Here is a 16,031-nt window from a genome sequence, read left to right as displayed (position 1 = left end):
TGGGGACACCCCAATTTGAGCACCCAGGTGTCCCAGGTGACTTTGGGACCCCCCAACTTGGGGGACGCAGGTGGTCAGGGACTTGGGGACACCCCAATTTGGGGCCCCTCACGTGTGTGTCCCCCCCCCCGTGCCCCCTCGGGGTGCCCCTGGGCCGTCGCCCTTGGGCCCGAGGCGCTCGGGGCCGCCCGCGTCATCGCCGGGGGCCGGGATAATCCCGGATGAGCCCCGGCAGCTGCCGCCGTAATCCCCCGCGAGGACGCCGTGTCCCCTGTCCCCCCCTGTCCCCTGCCCCCCCCCGGTGCCCCCTTCCCCCCCCCCCGGTGTCCTTCATCCACCCCCCGGACCTGTGTGGGGCACCCATGGGTGCTGCGGGGGCGCTGCGGGGCCCCGTCGGCGTTCTGGGGTCGGCTTTGGGGTTGTGGGGGGGGTTGGGCTGGGGGCACCCATGGGTGCCGGGGGGGTGGGGGTGCTGGGGGGCACCCATGGGTGCCGCGGGGACTCACTGGTCGTCGATGACGTGGCGGCAGGAGGAGGAGATGATGTAGCCGGCCGTGGAGGCCATCACCGCCTGCACCGAGGACACCAGCCTGGGGGGGGGGACACATTGGGGACACCTCGGGGACATGGGGACACCTCGGGGACATGGGACACCTCGGGGACACGGGGACACCTCGGGGACAGCCGCCCTGCCACCCCCGTCCCCGTGTCCTGACGCAGCCGTCCCCGCTGTCCCTGGTGTCCCCCAACATCCCCGGTGTCCCCCGGTGTCCCCAAGTGTCCCCCCCATGTCCCCAGTGTCCCCCAGTGTCCCCCAGTGTCCCCGTGCCGCATCATCCTTGACCCCGCTGCGGCCCCAGCCCCGTGCCAGCTCCGTCCCTGTCCCCTCGCTGTCCTTGTCCCCCGCGGTGTCCCCGTCCTGCCCCTGTCCCTGTCCCCAACCCCAGACCATCCTGTCCTTGTGCCACATCCGTCCCTGTCCCTGTCCCCATCCCTGTCCCCACCTTGTCCCTGTCCTGTCCCTGTCCCCATCCCGTCCTTGTCCCATCCCGTCCCTGTCCTTGTGCCACATCTGTCCCTGTCCCTGTCCCATCCCTGTCCCCGTCCTCTCCCCCTCCCTGTCCTGTCCCTGTCCCCATCCCCACACTGTCCCTGTCCTTGTGCCACTTCCATCCCTGTCCTGTCCCTGTCCCCATCCCTTTCCCGTCCTGTCCCCATCCCGTCCCTGTCCTTGTGCCACCTCCATCCCCGTCCTGTCCCCATCCCTGTCCCCAAACCATCCCCGTCCCATCCCTGTCCCTGTCCCCATCCCCTCCCTGTCCCCGTCCTGTCCCTGTCCTGTCCCCATCCCTGTCCCCATCCCATCCCTGTCCCTGCACCGTCCCTGTCCTTGTGCCACCTCCATCCCTGCCCCGTCCCATCCCTGTCCCCGTCCCCTCCCTGTCCCCCTCCCGTCCCCATCCCCTCCCGGTGCCACATCCCCCCCTGTCCCTGTCCCCCCCCCCCCATCCCCTCCCGCCCCCCCAAGGTCCCGCTCCCCACCTGGCGGCCACGATGACGGCGTCGGGCTCCGGCCAGCGGAGGCCGGGCAGGCGGCGGAGGCCGCTCTTGGCCAGCAGGAAGAGGCCGGGGAAGAAGAGGAGGCCGCCGGCCAGGGGGGCGCCGGGGGGGGCCATGGCCTGGGGGGATTTTGGGGGTTGAGGGGGGGGGGGGGAGGGAGGGGGTCCCGGCCTCCCGCCCCGCCGCCCGCACGGCTGGCCACGGGGAGGGGCGGGGCTCAGGGGGGCGGGGCTTAAAGGGGCGGGGCTCAAGGGGCGGGGCCAGAGTGGGCGGGGCCCGAGGGGGAGGGGCTTAATGAGGGAGGGGCCTACCCCCCCCCCAGGGGCCTACCCCCCCTCAGGGGCCTACCCCCCCCCAGGGGCCTACCCCCCCTCAGGTGCCCCCCCCTCAGGTGTCCCCTCACCCAGGTGCCCCCCCTTCCCCGTCCCCCCTCATTTGCATAAATTTGCATCCCCCTCACCCCGCCCCTCGCCCATTCACAGAGGTAGATCCGTCAGGCCCCGCCCCCTCTGTCTCATTTGCATACATTTGCATGCAGGCCGCAGCCCGCCCCCCTCAGGGCGCCGCGCGTCGCCAAGGCAACGGGTGGACGGGGCGAGGTGCGCACGCGCGGCGCCGCCCCTCCGGATTGGCCGCCCGCGGAGCCAATGGGGTGAGGAGGACGGGGAGCGTTGCCGGGCAGAGCAGGCGGAGCGCCGGCCGCTCCCATTGGCTGAGGGGGAATAAACCCGCAGGGCGTGCCGGCCAATGGGAGGCGGGACGCGCGTTGCTATGGCGACCGGGGGGGCGTCGCCACGGCAACCAAGCGGCAGGCGGGCGGCGCGAATATCAACGAGAGGGCGGGGGCTCGCGCTCCCTAATTAGCATATTTAGCATGAATATTCATGACGTGGCGTGATCCTGAATATTAATGAGGCCGCGCCCGCCCCTCGCGCCACCGCCCCTCCCCTGCCACTCAACAAGCCACGCCCCCTCGCTAAGCCACGCCCCCTCGCTAAGCCACGCCCCCTTGCGCTGACTCCCGCCCCTCGGGCCCCGCCCCTCGGGGGGGGCCGTTGCTATGGAAACCGCCCCCCCGGGTCGCCATGGCAACGCGGCCCCGCCCCTCCCTGAGGAGGGCCCAAAAGGGGGGGGGGCAAAAAGGGGGGGGGGGGGGTCCAAAATTGGGGGGGGGGGCAAAATTGGGGGGGGGGCAAAATTGGGGGGGGGGGCAAAATTGGAGGGGGGGGCAAAATATGAGGGGGACTGCCCCCCAAAAAATATATAGGGGGGGCAAAATTTGGGAATTGGGGGGGGAAGGGGCGGGGGGGGTCCCCAAAATGGGGGGGGGCGGGCTAAAAAATATGGGGGGGGGGGCTAAAAAATTTGGGGGGGACTAAAAATAAGGGGGGGACCCCAAAAAATATGGGGGGGGTGCCCCAAATTGGTGGGGGGGGGCCTAAAAACCATGGGGGGGTCTCCAAAAATGGGGGGGGGGGGCAAAAAAAGTAGGGGGGGGCTTAAAAATCGTGGGGGGGGGGCAAAATTAAGGGGGGGGTCCCCAAAAATAAGGGGGGGGGTCCCTAAATTGGGGGGGGTCCCCCAAAATGGAGGGATCCCCCCCAAAAACTGGTAAAGGGGGGGGGGTCAAATGCGGGGGGGGGGGGGGAAGGGGGGGCTCCCCTCCCCCCCCCGGGTGCCGGGGGGGGGGGGAGGGGCTGCGGGGTGGGGGAGGGGCGGGGGGGGGGGGGGGGGGGCCCTATTTTTGGCCGCCGAAAGGGCAGAGGGCACCGGAGAAGGTCAGGGCGGGGGGGGCCCCCCCCGGCGCCCCTATATAGCGGGGAGCCCCCGGCCCCCGGCTGCTGCCCCCCCTCGGACGCCCCCACCCTGGTGAGTTTTTGGGGGGGGGGTCTTTTTTTTTTGGGGGGGGGGGGCCCAAATTGCCCCCCCCCCACTCCCCAAGACCCCCCCCCAGCACCCCAAAACCCCCTCTGACCCCCCCCATCTCCGTACCCCCCCCCCAGGGACCCCAAATCCCCCCTGGACCCCCCCCAAATCCCCCCTGGACCCCCCCCAAATCCCCCCTGGACCCCCCCCAAATCCCCTCTGGACCCCCCCAAATCCCCCCTGGACCCCCCCTAAAACCCCCCTGGACCCCCCCCAAAAAAAACCTGGACCCCCCCCCAAAAAAAAACCTGGACCCTCCCCAAACCCCCCCCCAAAAAAACACTGCCCCCCCCCCCATCCTCCCTCACCCCCCCAAATTCTCTCTGCCCCCCCATGTCATCGTGCCCCCCCCCCCGTAGCTCCCCCAAACCCCCCCCACCCCAAAAGGACCCGGTGGGCCCCCCCCGTGACTCAGCGCGCCGTTGCCCCTTTAAGAGCGCGCCTCCCCGGTCCCCCTCCCGTGACGTCACCTCTCGGCAGGCCCCGCCCCCCCGTTCCCGCGCGTCCGGCCGCTCCCCGAGCCCAGGTGGGGGAGGGGAGGGGGGGAGGTTTTTTGGGGGGAAAAAAGGCGAATTTGGGGCCGGGGAGGGGGTGAGGGGGTCGTAAGGGGGATGAGGGGGGTTTGGGGGGAAAAGTGGGGATTTTGGGGGCGGGAGGGGGAAATTTGGGGGGGAAATTGAGGTTTTGGGGCGAAGGGGGAGGTTTTGGGGCGAAAAAGGGCGATTTTGGGGGCGAGGAGGGGTTTGGGGGGAAAAAGGGCGGGTTTGGGGGTGGAGGAGTCGGGTTTGGGGGGAAACGGGGGGAACTGGGGGGGGAAGGGGTTGGGCAGGGGGGTGTTAGGTTTTGGGGTGAAAAGAGCAGATTTTGGGGGTTTGGGGGAGGGGGCAGAGATTTGGGTGCAAAATGAAGAATTTTGGGGCAAAAAGGGGAAGGTTTGGGGTGCGGGGAGAGATTTGAGGTGAAGCGGGGAGATTTGGGGCGCGGGAGAGGTTTTGGGGTGAAAAGCTCCGATTTTGGGGCAAAACGCCCAAATTTTGGGTGTGGGGGGAGATTACTGGGGGAGGGACCCAGATTTGGGGCGAAATAAGGATTTTTGGGTTAAAAGGGGTGATTTGGGGGGGAAAACGCAGGTTTGGGGCTAAAGGAGGCTGGTTTGGGGGCGGAAAGTGCGGATTTTGGGTGTGGGCGCAGATTTGAGGCAAAAAAGCGCAGATTTGGGGTTAAAGGGGCAGATTTGGGGCGAGAAACGCAGGTTTTGGGGGAAAAGAAGGTGATCCAAGTGCGAAAAACACAAATTTTGGGCAAAAAGAAGCCGGCGAGGGCGAAAAGTGCAGTTTTTGGGCAGAAGGGAGCGGATTGGAGCCAAAAGTGCAGATTTTGGGTGCGGGGGCAGATTTTCGGGGGCAAAAAACGCAGGATTTGGGTGCGGGGGGGTGGGGTGGGGTGGTTTTGGGGGCGAAAAGCGCCGATTTGGGGCAAAAAGAAGCAGATTTTGGGGTGAGAACGGGAGGTTTTGGTATCCAGGAGAGAATCTCGGGGACGAAGGGTGTGGGTTTGGGGCGAGCCCGGCGGATTTTGGGGGAAAAAAGGGAGGTTTTGGGGCCCGGCCGGGGGGCGGGGTGCCCTTGAAGCGCCCTTGGGTGCGGGGGTGGCCCCTGGGTGTCCCCTCCCCTGTCCCCTCCCCCCGGGTGTGTCCCCGTGTCCCCTCCCCGTCCCCTCCCCGCTGCCATTTCGGCACCGGCTCCCGCAGCGCTCGGACACCCGGTGGGTGGCCCCGCACCCTTGGGTGCCCCTTGGGTGGCCCCAGGTCCCTTGGGTGGCCCCGTGTCCCCCTTGGTGTCCCCCTTGGGTGGCCCCTGGGTCCCTCCTTGGTGTCCCCAAGTCCCTTTGGGTGGCCCTTGGGTGGTTCCTTGGGGTCCCTTGGGTGGCCCCAGGTCCCCTCGGTGTCCCCTTGGGTGGTTTCTCGGTGTCCCCTGGGTCCCTCCTTGGTGTCCCCCTGGGGTCCCTTGGGTGGCCCCGTGTCCCCCTGGGGTCCCTTGGGTGGCCCCAGGTCCCACTCGGTGTCCCCCTTGGGTGGTTCCTTGGTGTCCCCTTGGGTGGCCCCAGGTCCCTTGGTGTCCCCTGGGTCCCTCCTTGATGTCCTCGGTGTCCCCTTGGGTGGTTCCTTGGTGTCCCTTGGGTGTCCCCTGGGTCCCCTTGATGTCCCCTTGGGTGTCCCCACGTCCCCTTGGGTGGTTCCTTGGTGTCCCCTTGGGTGTCCCCAGGTCCCCTTGGGGCCTTCCTTGGTGTCCCCTGGGTCCCTCCCCGGTGTCCCCAGATCCCTTGGGGGTCCCCATGGGTGTCCCCAGGTCCCTTTGGGTGGCCCCTCGGTGTCCCCTGGGTCCCTCCTTGATGCCCTTGGTGTCCCCTTGGGTGGTTACTCGGTGTCCCTTGGGTGGCCCCTGGTACTCTTGGGTCCCCCCTCGGTGTCCCTTGGGTGTCCCCTGGGTCCCTTCTTGGTGTCCCCAAGTCCTCTTGGTGTCCCTTGGGTGTCCCCACGTTCCCCTGGGTGGTTCCTTGGTGTCCCCTTGGTGTCCCCTTGGGCGGTTCCTCCGTGTCCCTTGGGTGTCCCCAGCCACCCTTGGGTCCCCCCTTGCTGTCCCCTCTCCCCCTCCCCACTTCCTCGCTGTCCCCTCAGCACCCATGGGTGCCCCCTCCCGGCCACCAGGGGCCCTGCCCCCCCTCTCGTGTCCCCTCTGTCCCCCCGGGGTGTCCCCAGGTGGCCACCAGGGTCCCCATCCCCTGCTCCAGTTCCTTGGGGTCCCCGTGGGTTCTCCTTGGGGTCCCCGATGTCCCCACGTCACTGGTGCCCCGACGTCCTCTGGGGGGTCCCCGACGTTCCCCATGGGGTCCTCGATGTCCCCTATGGGTTCTCCGTGGGGTTCCTGATGTTCTTCATGGGTTCTCCTACGGGGTCCCCCGTGTTCTCCGTGGGGTCCCCAATGTCCCCCATGGGTTTCTTTGTGGGGTCCCTGATGTCCCCCGTGGGGTTCTCCACGGGGTCCCCAATGTCCTCTGTAGGATCCCCGATGTTCTTCCATGGGGTCCCCGGTCTTCTCTATGGGTTCTCCTTGGGGTCCCCAACGTTCTCCTTGGGGTCCCCAACGTTTTCCAAGGGGTTCCCCGTGGGGTTCTCCATGGGGTTCTCCATGGGGTCCCCAATGTTCTCCAAGGGGTTCTCTGTAGGGTCCCCAATGTTCTCCATGGGGTCCCCGACGTTCCCCACGGGTTCTCCATGGGGTCCTTGATGTCCTCCATGGGTTTCTCCGTAGGGTCCCTGATGTTCCCCACGGGTTCTCCATGGGGTCCCCAAAGTTCTCCGTGGGTTCTCCACGGGACCCCGATGTTCTCTGTAGGGTCCCCAATCTTCTCCATGGGTTTCTTCTGGGGTCTCAGATGTTCTTCACGGGGTCCCCGATGTTCCCCACGGGTTCTCCATGGGGTCCCCGATCTTCTCCATGGGGTCCCCAATGTTCTCCAAGGGGTTCCCTGTGGGTTCTCCCTGATGTCCCCAATGTCCCCTGTGGGTTCTCCGTGGGTTCCCTGATGTCCTCTGTGGGGTCCCCAACGTTCTCCAAGGGGTTCTCCGTGGGTTCTCTGTAGGGCCCCCAATGTTCTTTGTAGGGTCCCTGATGCTCCCCGTGGGGTCCCCAAAGTTCTCCGTGGGTTCTCCACGGGGACCCCGATGTTCTTTGTAGGGTCCCCAACATTCTCCAAGGGGTTCTCCATGGGGTCCCCGATGTTCTCCATGGGGTCCTTGATGGTCTCCATGGGGTTCTCCTTGGGGTCCCCAACGTTCTCCATGGGTTCTCCATGGGGTCCCCGATGCTCATGGGTTCCCCGACGTTCTCCACGGGTTCCCCAATGTTCCCCTGCCCCCACCCTCTCCCCGTGTCCCCCCGTGACGCTGTCCCCCTGTCCCCAGTGCCACCACCATGCCGCACCAGTACCCGGCGCTCACCCCCGAGCAGAAGCAGGAGCTCTCCGACATCGCCCGGCGCATCGTGGCCCCCGGCAAGGGCATCCTAGCTGCCGATGAGTCCACTGGTGGGCACTGGGAGGGACTGGGAGGGCACTGGGAGGGACTGGTGGGTGCTGGGAGGGCGCTGGTTGGGACTGGTGGGCACTGGGAGGGGGTTGAGGGCCACTGGGAGGGCACTGGGTGGGGGTTGAAGGGCAGTGAGAGGCAACTGGGACAGACTGGGAGGCAACTGGGACAGACTGGAAGCAACTGGGACAGACAGGAAGCAACTGGGAGGCGCTGCCCTGCCCCGTGTTGAGGAAGTGCTGGGGAGTGAGTCAGCTCTGATGGGACTGGGAGGGGCCGAGGGGCCACTGGAAGGCACTGGGAGATATGGAGAGGCACCGGGAGGGCACTGGACCTTACTGGGAGCCACTGGAGCGGCACCAGGAGGGCACTGGAAGCTACTGGGATGAACTGGGATGGCAGCAGGGAGGATGGGGAAACAGCTGAGCACCTCGAGGTGGCACCGGGGGGCTTTGAGAGCTCCTGGGGTGGTACTGGGAGGCACTGGGGCACCACCAAGAGCCCAGGAGGAGGTACTGGGTCATACTGGGTCATACTGGTATGGCTTCAAGGAGAATGGGGAAGTGTCTGAGAACCTCGAGGTGTCACAAGGAGGTCCATGAGAGCTCCTGGGATGGTACTGGGAGCTACTGGGAGGCACTGGAGCACCACCAAGAGTCCGGGGGGTCGTACTGGGACATACTGGGTCATACTGGGACATACTGGGTCATACTGGTATGGCTTCAAGGAGGTTGGGGAAGTGTCTGAGAACCTCAGGGTGGCACCAGGAGGTCCATGAGAGCTCCTGGAGTGGCACTGGGAGCTACTGGGAGGCACTGGGACAGCACCAAGAGCCCAAGGGGGCACACTGGGACTTACTGGGGCGTACTGGGATGTACTGGAACATACTGATATGACTTCAAGGAGGATGGGGAAGTGTCTGAGAACCTCGAGGTGGCACCAGGAGGTCCATGAGAGCTCCTGGGATGCTACTGGGAGCTACTGGGAGGCACTGGCGCAGCTCCGGGAGACCATTACGGGTTACTGGGGGTAAACTGGTCTATACTGGGCCACCCCAGGCAGCATCGCCAAGCGGCTGAGCTCGGTGGGGGCGGAGAACACGGAGGAGAACCGCCGCTGGTACCGGCAGCTGCTCTTCACGGCCGACAAGCGCGTGGACCCCTGCATCGGCGGCGTCATCCTCTTCCACGAGACCCTCTACCAGTCGGCCGATGACGGGCGCCCCTTCCCCCAGGTCATCCGTGGCAAGGGCGGCGTCGTTGGCATCAAGGTGGGGACCTCGGGGACACGGTGGGGGACACCGTGGGGGGATGTGGGGGGGTGGGGGATGTGGGGGCTCCTTGCTGCTGGTCAACCAGGTCAACGGGGTGGCTTCGTTAGGTGGCCGCGTTGGGGTGGGGACGTCTTGGGGACATCGAGGGTTTTGGGGGGTCTTGGGGACATGGGACACTCCTCGCTCCAGGTCAACCACGTCAATGGTGGCTTTGTTAGGTGGCCACATTGATGTGTTGAGGTGGGGACATCTTGGGGACATCAAGGGCGCTGGGGGGACTTGAGGTCTTGGGGACATGGGACACTCTTTGATCCAGGTCAACCACGTCAATGGTGGCCTCGTTAGGTGGCCGCGTTGAGGTGGGGACGTCTTGGGGACATCATGGGGACTTTGGGGTGTTGGGGACACGGGGGGTGACATGTGGGCCGTGGGGACAGGGAGGGGACCAGGCCGGCGCCCCAGTGACCCTGTCCCCGTCCCCCAGGTGGACAAGGGCGTCGTGCCCCTGGCTGGCACCAATGGCGAGACCACGACCCAAGGTGAGTGCCACCATGGTGTCCCCATCCCCGACGCCGCCACCATGGTGTCCCCATCCCTGATGTCACTGTGGTGACCCCATCCCACCACTACGTCTTGTCGGCATCCCCATCCCTGATGCCACCATGGTGTCCCCATCCCTGATGCCACCACTACGTCATCATGGTGTCCCCATCCTTGATGCCACCATGATGTCATGTTGGTGTCCCCATCCCTGAAGCCACTGTGGCGTCCCCATCCCCGATGCCACCATGGTGTCCCCGCCCCCGGTGCCGTCCCCGTGCCCTGTGGGTGGCCCCGCCCCTGATGCCACCGCGGCGTCCCCAGGGCTGGACGGGCTGATGGAGCGCTGCGCCCAGTACAAGAAGGACGGGGCCGACTTCGCCAAGTGGCGCTGCGTCCTCAAGATCTCGGAGCACACGCCCTCGCGCCTCGCCATCCTGGAGAACGCCAACGTCCTCGCGCGCTACGCCAGCATCTGCCAGCAGGTCCCCGTGTCCCCCTTCCCGTCCCCGTGTCCCCCTTCCCGTCCCCGTGTCCCCTGTTGGTGCCCTGTGGTGGTTGGAGGCCTCCAGTTGACTTGGTGGCCCCTCCAGTTGACTTGGTGGCACTTCCACTTGACATACTGCCACCTCCACGCCCTGGTGGCCCCTCCAGTTGGTGTGGTGGCCCCTCCAGTTGATATGTTGTCACCTCAATACCCTGGTGGCACTTCCAGGTGGCTTGATGGCAACTCCCCTTGACATAGTGCCACCTCCATGCCCTGGTGGCCCCTCCAGTTGGCGTGGTGGCCCCTCCAGTTGGCGTGGTGGCCCCTCCAGTTGACATATTGTCACCTCCACGCTGTGGTGGCACCTCCGGGTTGGCGTGGTGGCACCTCCCCTTGACATATTGCCACCTCCACACCCTGGTGCCACCTCCAGTTGACATATTGGCACCTCCAGTTGGCCTGGTGGCACCTCCACGCCCTGGTGGCACTTCCAGCTGGCGTGGTGGCACCTCCCCTCGATGTATTGCCGCCTCCAGTTGGCTTGGTGCCACCTTCAGTTGACGTATTGGCACCTCCAGCTGGTGTGGTGGCACCTCCCCTTGACATTTTGCCACCTCCCCGCCCTGGTGCCACCTCCCTGTGTCCTCCCTTCGTGTCACTTCTCCGTCCCCACCCCCTGTGTCACCTCTGGGCACCCCATGGTGGCCTCCCAGCTGCGACGTGGCACCGTGTCACCTCCTGTCCCCCTGGGTAGCCCAGGCCACCTTCTGCCGCCCCGCACCCCATCCACCATCGTGTCCCTGTCACTGCGTCCCCTCCCTGCCACCCTCGGGGTGTCCCTGACGTCCCCGTGTCCCCACAGAACGGCATCGTCCCCATCGTGGAGCCCGAGATCCTTCCAGATGGCGACCATGACCTGAAGCGCTGCCAGTACGTGACCGAGAAGGTGGGTGATGTCCCCAGGGTGTCCCCAACATGTCCCCAGGGTGACCCCGAGGTGTCCCCAACATCCCCGATGCGTCCCCAGGTGCTGGCGGCCGTCTACAAGGCGCTGAGCGACCACCACGTCTACCTGGAGGGGACGCTGCTGAAGCCCAACATGGTGACAGCCGGCCACTCCTGCACCAAGAAGTACAGCCCCGAGGAGATCGCCATGGCCACCGTCACCGCCCTGCGCCGCACCGTGCCACCCGCCGTGCCCGGTCAGTGTCACCCGTCCCCGTGGCCGGGTCCCCGTGGGGTCCTTGTCACCGTGGTTACGTCCTCGTGATGTTTCCATACTCATGGCTGTGTCCCCATCATGGTGGCCACGTCCCCATGGGGTCCCCATCATGGTGGCCGGGTCCCTATCATGGTGGCCACGTCCCCATGGGGTCCCCATCATGGTGGCTGGGTCCCCATCATGGTGGCCACGTCCCCATGGGGTCCCCATCATGGTGGCTGGGTCCCCATCATGGTGGCCACGTCCCCATGGGGTCCCCATCATGGTGGCCACGTCCCCATCATGGTGGCCACGTCCCCATGGGGTCCTCATCATGGTGGCCACGTCACCATGGGGTCTCCGTACTCCCGTCTGTGTCCCCATCACCATGGTGGTGTCCCCAGGGTGTTCCCATCACCGTGGCCATGTCCCCACGGTGTTCCCATACTCATAACCACGTCCCCGTGGTGTCCCCATCACCGAGGTTTTGTCCCCATGGGGTCTCCGTACTCTTGGCCATGTCCCCATGGTGTCCCCATCACCATGGTCACATCTTCATGGTGTTCCCATACTCGTGGCCATGTCCCTGTCACCGTGGCCACATCCCCATGGGGTCTTCATACTCGTGGCTGTGTCCCCATCACCGTGGTCACGTCCCCATGGGGTCTCCAGACTCGTGGCCATGTCCCGTGGTGTCCCCATCACCATGGTTATGTCCCCAGGGGGTCTACATACTCGTGGCCATGTCCCCGTCACTGTGGCCATGTCCCCATGGGGTCCCCATGCTCATGGCCGTGTCCCCATGGGGTCCCCATCACCGTGGTTATGTCCCCATGGGGTCTCCATACTCCTGGCCACCTCCCCGTGGTGTCCCCATCACCGTGGCCACCTCTCCGTGGTGTCCCCATTCCCATAGCGATGTCCTCATGGTGTCGCCACCTCCATGGTCACGTTCCTGTGGCCATCCCTGTCCCCATGGTGTCCCAGTCCCAACGGGGACCCCATGGCCCCGTAGGTGACCCCCTGTGGTGTCCCCATGGCCATGTCCCCACATTGTCCCCACGCTGCCCTGGTCCACGTGGCAGTGTCCCCATGGTGTCCCTAGACTTGCAGCTGTGTCCTTATCTCCCCGTGGCCGTGTCCCCACGATGTCCCCGTCCCCGTGGCCGTGTCCCCACGATGTCCCCGTCCCTGTGGCCGTGTCCTCATGGTGTCCCCACGCTGCCCTGGTCCACGTGGCAGTGTCCCCATGGTGTCCCTAGACTTGCAGCTGTGTCCTTATCTCCCCGTGGCCGTGTCCCCACGATGTCCCCGTCCCCGTGGCCGTGTCCCCACGATGTCCCCGTCCCCGTGGCCGTGTCCTCATGGTGTCCCCATCTCCATGGTGTTGTCATCCTGATCCCCATGGTCATATCCTCGTCCCCATGGCCACGTCCTCGTGGTGTCCTCATCCCCATGGTTAAGTCCCCATGGCCATGTCCCCACGATGTCCCGGTCCCCATAGCTGTGTCCTCGTGGTGTCCCCATCCCCACGGCCACGTCCTCGCAGTGCTGACGCTGTCTCCGTGTTCCCCAGGCATCACGTTCCTGTCGGGGGGCCAGAGCGAGGAGGAGGCGTCCATCAACCTCAACGCCATCAACCGGTGTCCCCTGGCGAAGCCCTGGGCCCTGACCTTCTCCTACGGGCGGGCGCTGCAGGCCTCGGCGCTGCGGGCCTGGAGCGGCAAGAAGGAGAACACCAAGGCGGCCCAGGAGGAGTACGTCAAGCGGGCCCTGGTACGTCAACGTTAGGGACATTTGGGGGTTGGAGAACGCATGGGGGCGTGGTCATGGTGGTCCAGGAGGACCTCAAGAAGGTTCTGATAGGTCAATGTCACGGACATGGGGATATCTGGGGGTGGAGAACGTCTTGGGGTTGGAGGACACGTGGGGACGTGGTCAGGGTGGTCCAGGAGGATGTCAAGGAGGTTCTGGTAGGTCAACGTTGGGGACATCTGGGGATGGAGAAGGTCTTGGGGTTGGAGGAGATGTGGGGACGTGATCGTGGTGGTCCAGGAGGACGTCAAGGAGGTTCTGGTACGTCAACGTTGGGGATATCTGGGGGTAGAGAACGTCTTGGGGTTGGAGGACGCGTGGGGACATGGTCGTGGTCATGGTGGTCCAGGAGGAGGACATCAAGAAGGTTCTGGTAGGTCAACGCTGGGGACATTTGGGGGTTGGAGAACGCATGGGGACATGGTCGTGGTGGTCTAGGAGGACCTCAAGAAGGTTCTGGTAGGTCAATGTCACGGACATGGGGACATCTGGGGGTGGAGAACTTCATGGGGGCAGGGATGTGGTCAGGGTGGTCCAGGAGGACCTCAAGAAGGTTCTGGTACGTCAACGTTGGGGACATCAGGGTTACGGGGAGGGACGTGGGGACACCTCGGCCACCCATCCTGCCAGTCCTCGTCCTTGTATGCCACTGCCACCTGCATGGGGACAGCAGGGGGATGGAGAACCTTTGGGGACACCGTGGCTCTGCGGGGTGACAGCCCCGTGTCCCCAAGGGGGTGGCACCACAGCCGTAGAACGTGAGTCCGGGTGGTGCCACCACCGTCCCACGTGTCTCTGGGTGGTGCCACCATTGTCCCACACGTTTCTGGGTGGTGCCACCACCGTCCCACGTGCGTCTGGGTGGTGCCACCACCATCCTATGGACATGTGGATGGTGCCACCACCCTCCAAGGTGTGTTTTGATGGTGCCAGCACCGTCCCACGTCCATCTGGATGGTGCCACCACTGTCCCACGTGTGTCTACGTGGTGCCACCATCGTCCTATGGACGTGTGGGTGGTGCCACCACCATCCCACGTGTCTCTGGGTGGTGCCACCATTGTCCCACACGTTTCTGGGTGGTGCCACGGTGGTCCCACTTGTGACGGCCCCGTGTGACACACGTGTCCCTGTCCCCAGGCCAACTCCCTGGCGTGCCAGGGCAAGTACACCCCCAGCGGGCAGGCAGGGGCGGCCGCCAGCGAGTCCCTCTTCGTCTCCAACCACGCCTACTGAGCGACGTCACCGGGAGCGCCGTGACGTCACCGGGGATGCCATGACGTCACCGGGACGCGGTGACCGCCACGCCGTGTGACACTCCTGTCCCCGTCCCCTCGCCCTTCAATAAAGGAACGCTGCCTGCAGGGCCACCGCCTCGGGGGACACGGGGGGACATGTGGGGGACGTGGTGGGGACACGGGGGGATGTGGGGACATTGAGGGACACGGGGACGTGGAGGGATGTGGGGGGACATGGGGACATTGAAGGATGTGGGGACACGGGGGGACATGGAGGACATGGACGGGGGACATGGGGACAGGGTGGGGACACGTGGGGACGTGGAAAGGGGACGTTGAGGGATGTGGGGACACGTGGGGACGTGGTGGGGACGTGGAAATGGGACATTGAAGGACATGGGGACACGGGGACACGGGACATGGTGGGGACATGGGGATACAGAGGGAAATGGGACATTGAGGGACACGGGGACATGTGGGATGTGGTGGGGACATGAAGGACATGGACATGGGACATCGAGGGACGTGGGGACGTGGTGGGGACATGGGGACACGTGGGGATGTGGAAATGGGACGTCGAGGGGCGTGGGGACACGTGGGGACGTGGTGGGGACACATGGGGACATGGACATGGGACATTGAGGGACCTGGGGACATGTGGGACATGATGGGGACACGGAGGGTTGTGGGACATTGAGGGACACGGGGACACGTGGGGACGTGGAAAGGGGACATTGAGGGACCTGGGGACATGTGAGATGTGGCGGGGGGACATGGGGACATGGGGACATGGGATGTGGTGGGGACACCTGGGACATGGACATGGGGCGCTGAGGGATGTGGGGACATGTGGGGACAATTGGGGACATGGAGAGAAAGGGGACATGGGGGATGTGTGGGGACATGGGGGGGACATAAAGGGACATGGAGGAAACGTGGGAAGTGGTGGGGACACGGGGACAATGGGGGACACGGGGTTTTGGGGTTATGGGGACATGGGGGGCACCCTGGGGACACGTACGGGGACACGGGGACATGGCGGGGGACATGAGGGGACGTGGGGACATGGGGGGGGGCGTGAGGGGACATGGGGTGGGGGACATGGGGACATGGGGGGGGACCCAGGGGACAGTGGGGGGAGCCTGGGGACAATGGGGGCACCCGGGGAATAATGGGGGGGGGGGAGGTCCAGGTGACATGGGGGGACACTTAGGGGACATTGGGGGGGACACCCAAGTGACAATGAGGGGGTCCCAGGGGACAATGGGGGATCCCAGGTGACAATGGGGGATCCCAGGGGACAATGGGGGGGTCCCAAGTGACAATGGGGGCCCCCAGGGGACAATGGGGGGGTCCCAGGGGACAATGGGGGATCCCAGGTGACAATGGGGGGGTCCCAGGGGACAATGGGGGGGTCCCAGGGGACAATGGGGGGGTCCAGGTGACAATGGGGACACCCAGGGGACAATGGGGGGGCCCAGGTGACATTGGGGACACCCAGGGGACAATGGGGGGGTCCCAGGGGACATTGGGGGGGTCCCAGGGGACAATGGGGGGGTCCAGGTGACAATGGGGGGGTCCAGGTGACAATGGGGACACCCAGGGGACAATGGGGGGGCCCAGGTGACATTGGGGACACCCAGGGGACAATGGGGGGGTCCCAGGGGCCATTGGGGGGGTCCCAGGGGCCATTGGGGGGGTCCCAGGGGACAATGGGATGGTCCCAGGTGACAATGGGGGCCCCCAGGGGACACCGGGCCCTTGTTTTTGGCCCCCCGCGGAACCAAAACGGCGCGGAACCCCCGCGCCCGCCCTCGGGTTCCGGTGGGGAACCCCCACGGAACGGCACCGGTCCCCCCCCCCTCCCGTTCCCAGCCAGCGCTGGGGGCGTGGCCTCCGCCCTGC

General features: G+C 65.7%; 2 protein-coding genes and 1 long non-coding RNA gene across 7 annotated transcripts in view; 1 reads left to right on the top strand and 2 right to left on the bottom strand.

Annotated features, from left to right (window-relative positions):
• LOC136787245 (ceramide synthase-like) overlaps nucleotides 1–2,393 on the bottom strand; it is a 573,680-nt gene extending 571,287 nt beyond the window's left edge. For 2 of the 3 annotated variants that reach the window (XR_010826862.1, XM_066984394.1), the window contains exons 1-3: nucleotides 2,021–2,051; nucleotides 1,543–1,679; nucleotides 507–590 (exon numbers count right to left, since the gene is read on the bottom strand). Coding sequence is in view for 2 of the 3 variants with exons in the window: in XM_066984394.1 (XP_066840495.1) it covers nucleotides 507–590; nucleotides 1,543–1,679; nucleotides 2,021–2,036 (237 nt within the window). In the remaining variant the exon portion in view is untranslated. Of the gene's footprint in view, nucleotides 1–506; nucleotides 591–1,542; nucleotides 1,680–2,020; nucleotides 2,052–2,086 lie in introns of those variants that run through there. The other variant, XM_066984393.1, reaches the window with a different exon arrangement.
• A 1,011-nt stretch (nucleotides 2,394–3,404) lies between these two features.
• On the top strand, nucleotides 3,405–14,254 carry ALDOA (aldolase, fructose-bisphosphate A). Of its 3 annotated transcripts, none has more exons than XM_066984361.1 (9): nucleotides 3,405–3,429; nucleotides 7,451–7,572; nucleotides 8,632–8,843; nucleotides 9,331–9,385; nucleotides 9,711–9,871; nucleotides 10,736–10,819; nucleotides 10,901–11,075; nucleotides 12,651–12,850; nucleotides 14,029–14,254. In XM_066984361.1, exons 2-9 carry the CDS (start codon nucleotides 7,461–7,463, stop codon nucleotides 14,122–14,124), a joined length of 1,095 nt encoding a protein of 364 aa, XP_066840462.1. In that variant the 5' UTR covers nucleotides 3,405–3,429; nucleotides 7,451–7,460; the 3' UTR covers nucleotides 14,125–14,254. The 3 variants fall into 3 exon arrangements, with proteins under 3 accessions (XP_066840462.1, XP_066840461.1, XP_066840463.1); XM_066984360.1 differs by lacking the exon at nucleotides 3,405–3,429 and adding an exon at nucleotides 3,865–4,012; XM_066984362.1 differs by lacking the exon at nucleotides 3,405–3,429 and adding an exon at nucleotides 5,068–5,250.
• On the bottom strand, nucleotides 9,868–10,668 carry LOC136787226 (uncharacterized). Its single transcript, XR_010826813.1, has 3 exons — nucleotides 10,261–10,668; nucleotides 10,138–10,198; nucleotides 9,868–10,015 (listed from the first exon to the last, which is right to left on the bottom strand). It is a non-coding gene; the product is annotated as an uncharacterized lncRNA (long non-coding RNA).
• Nucleotides 14,255–16,031: the final 1,777 nt, after the last annotated feature.

Source organism: Anser cygnoides, chromosome 28 (genome assembly GCF_040182565.1).
Source record: "Anser cygnoides isolate HZ-2024a breed goose chromosome 28, Taihu_goose_T2T_genome, whole genome shotgun sequence".
NCBI classification, from domain to species: Eukaryota; Metazoa; Chordata; class Aves; order Anseriformes; family Anatidae; genus Anser; species Anser cygnoides.
Note: the sequence above shows the minus strand (reverse complement) of the source record. Positions and strands in the feature narration are given on the sequence as shown.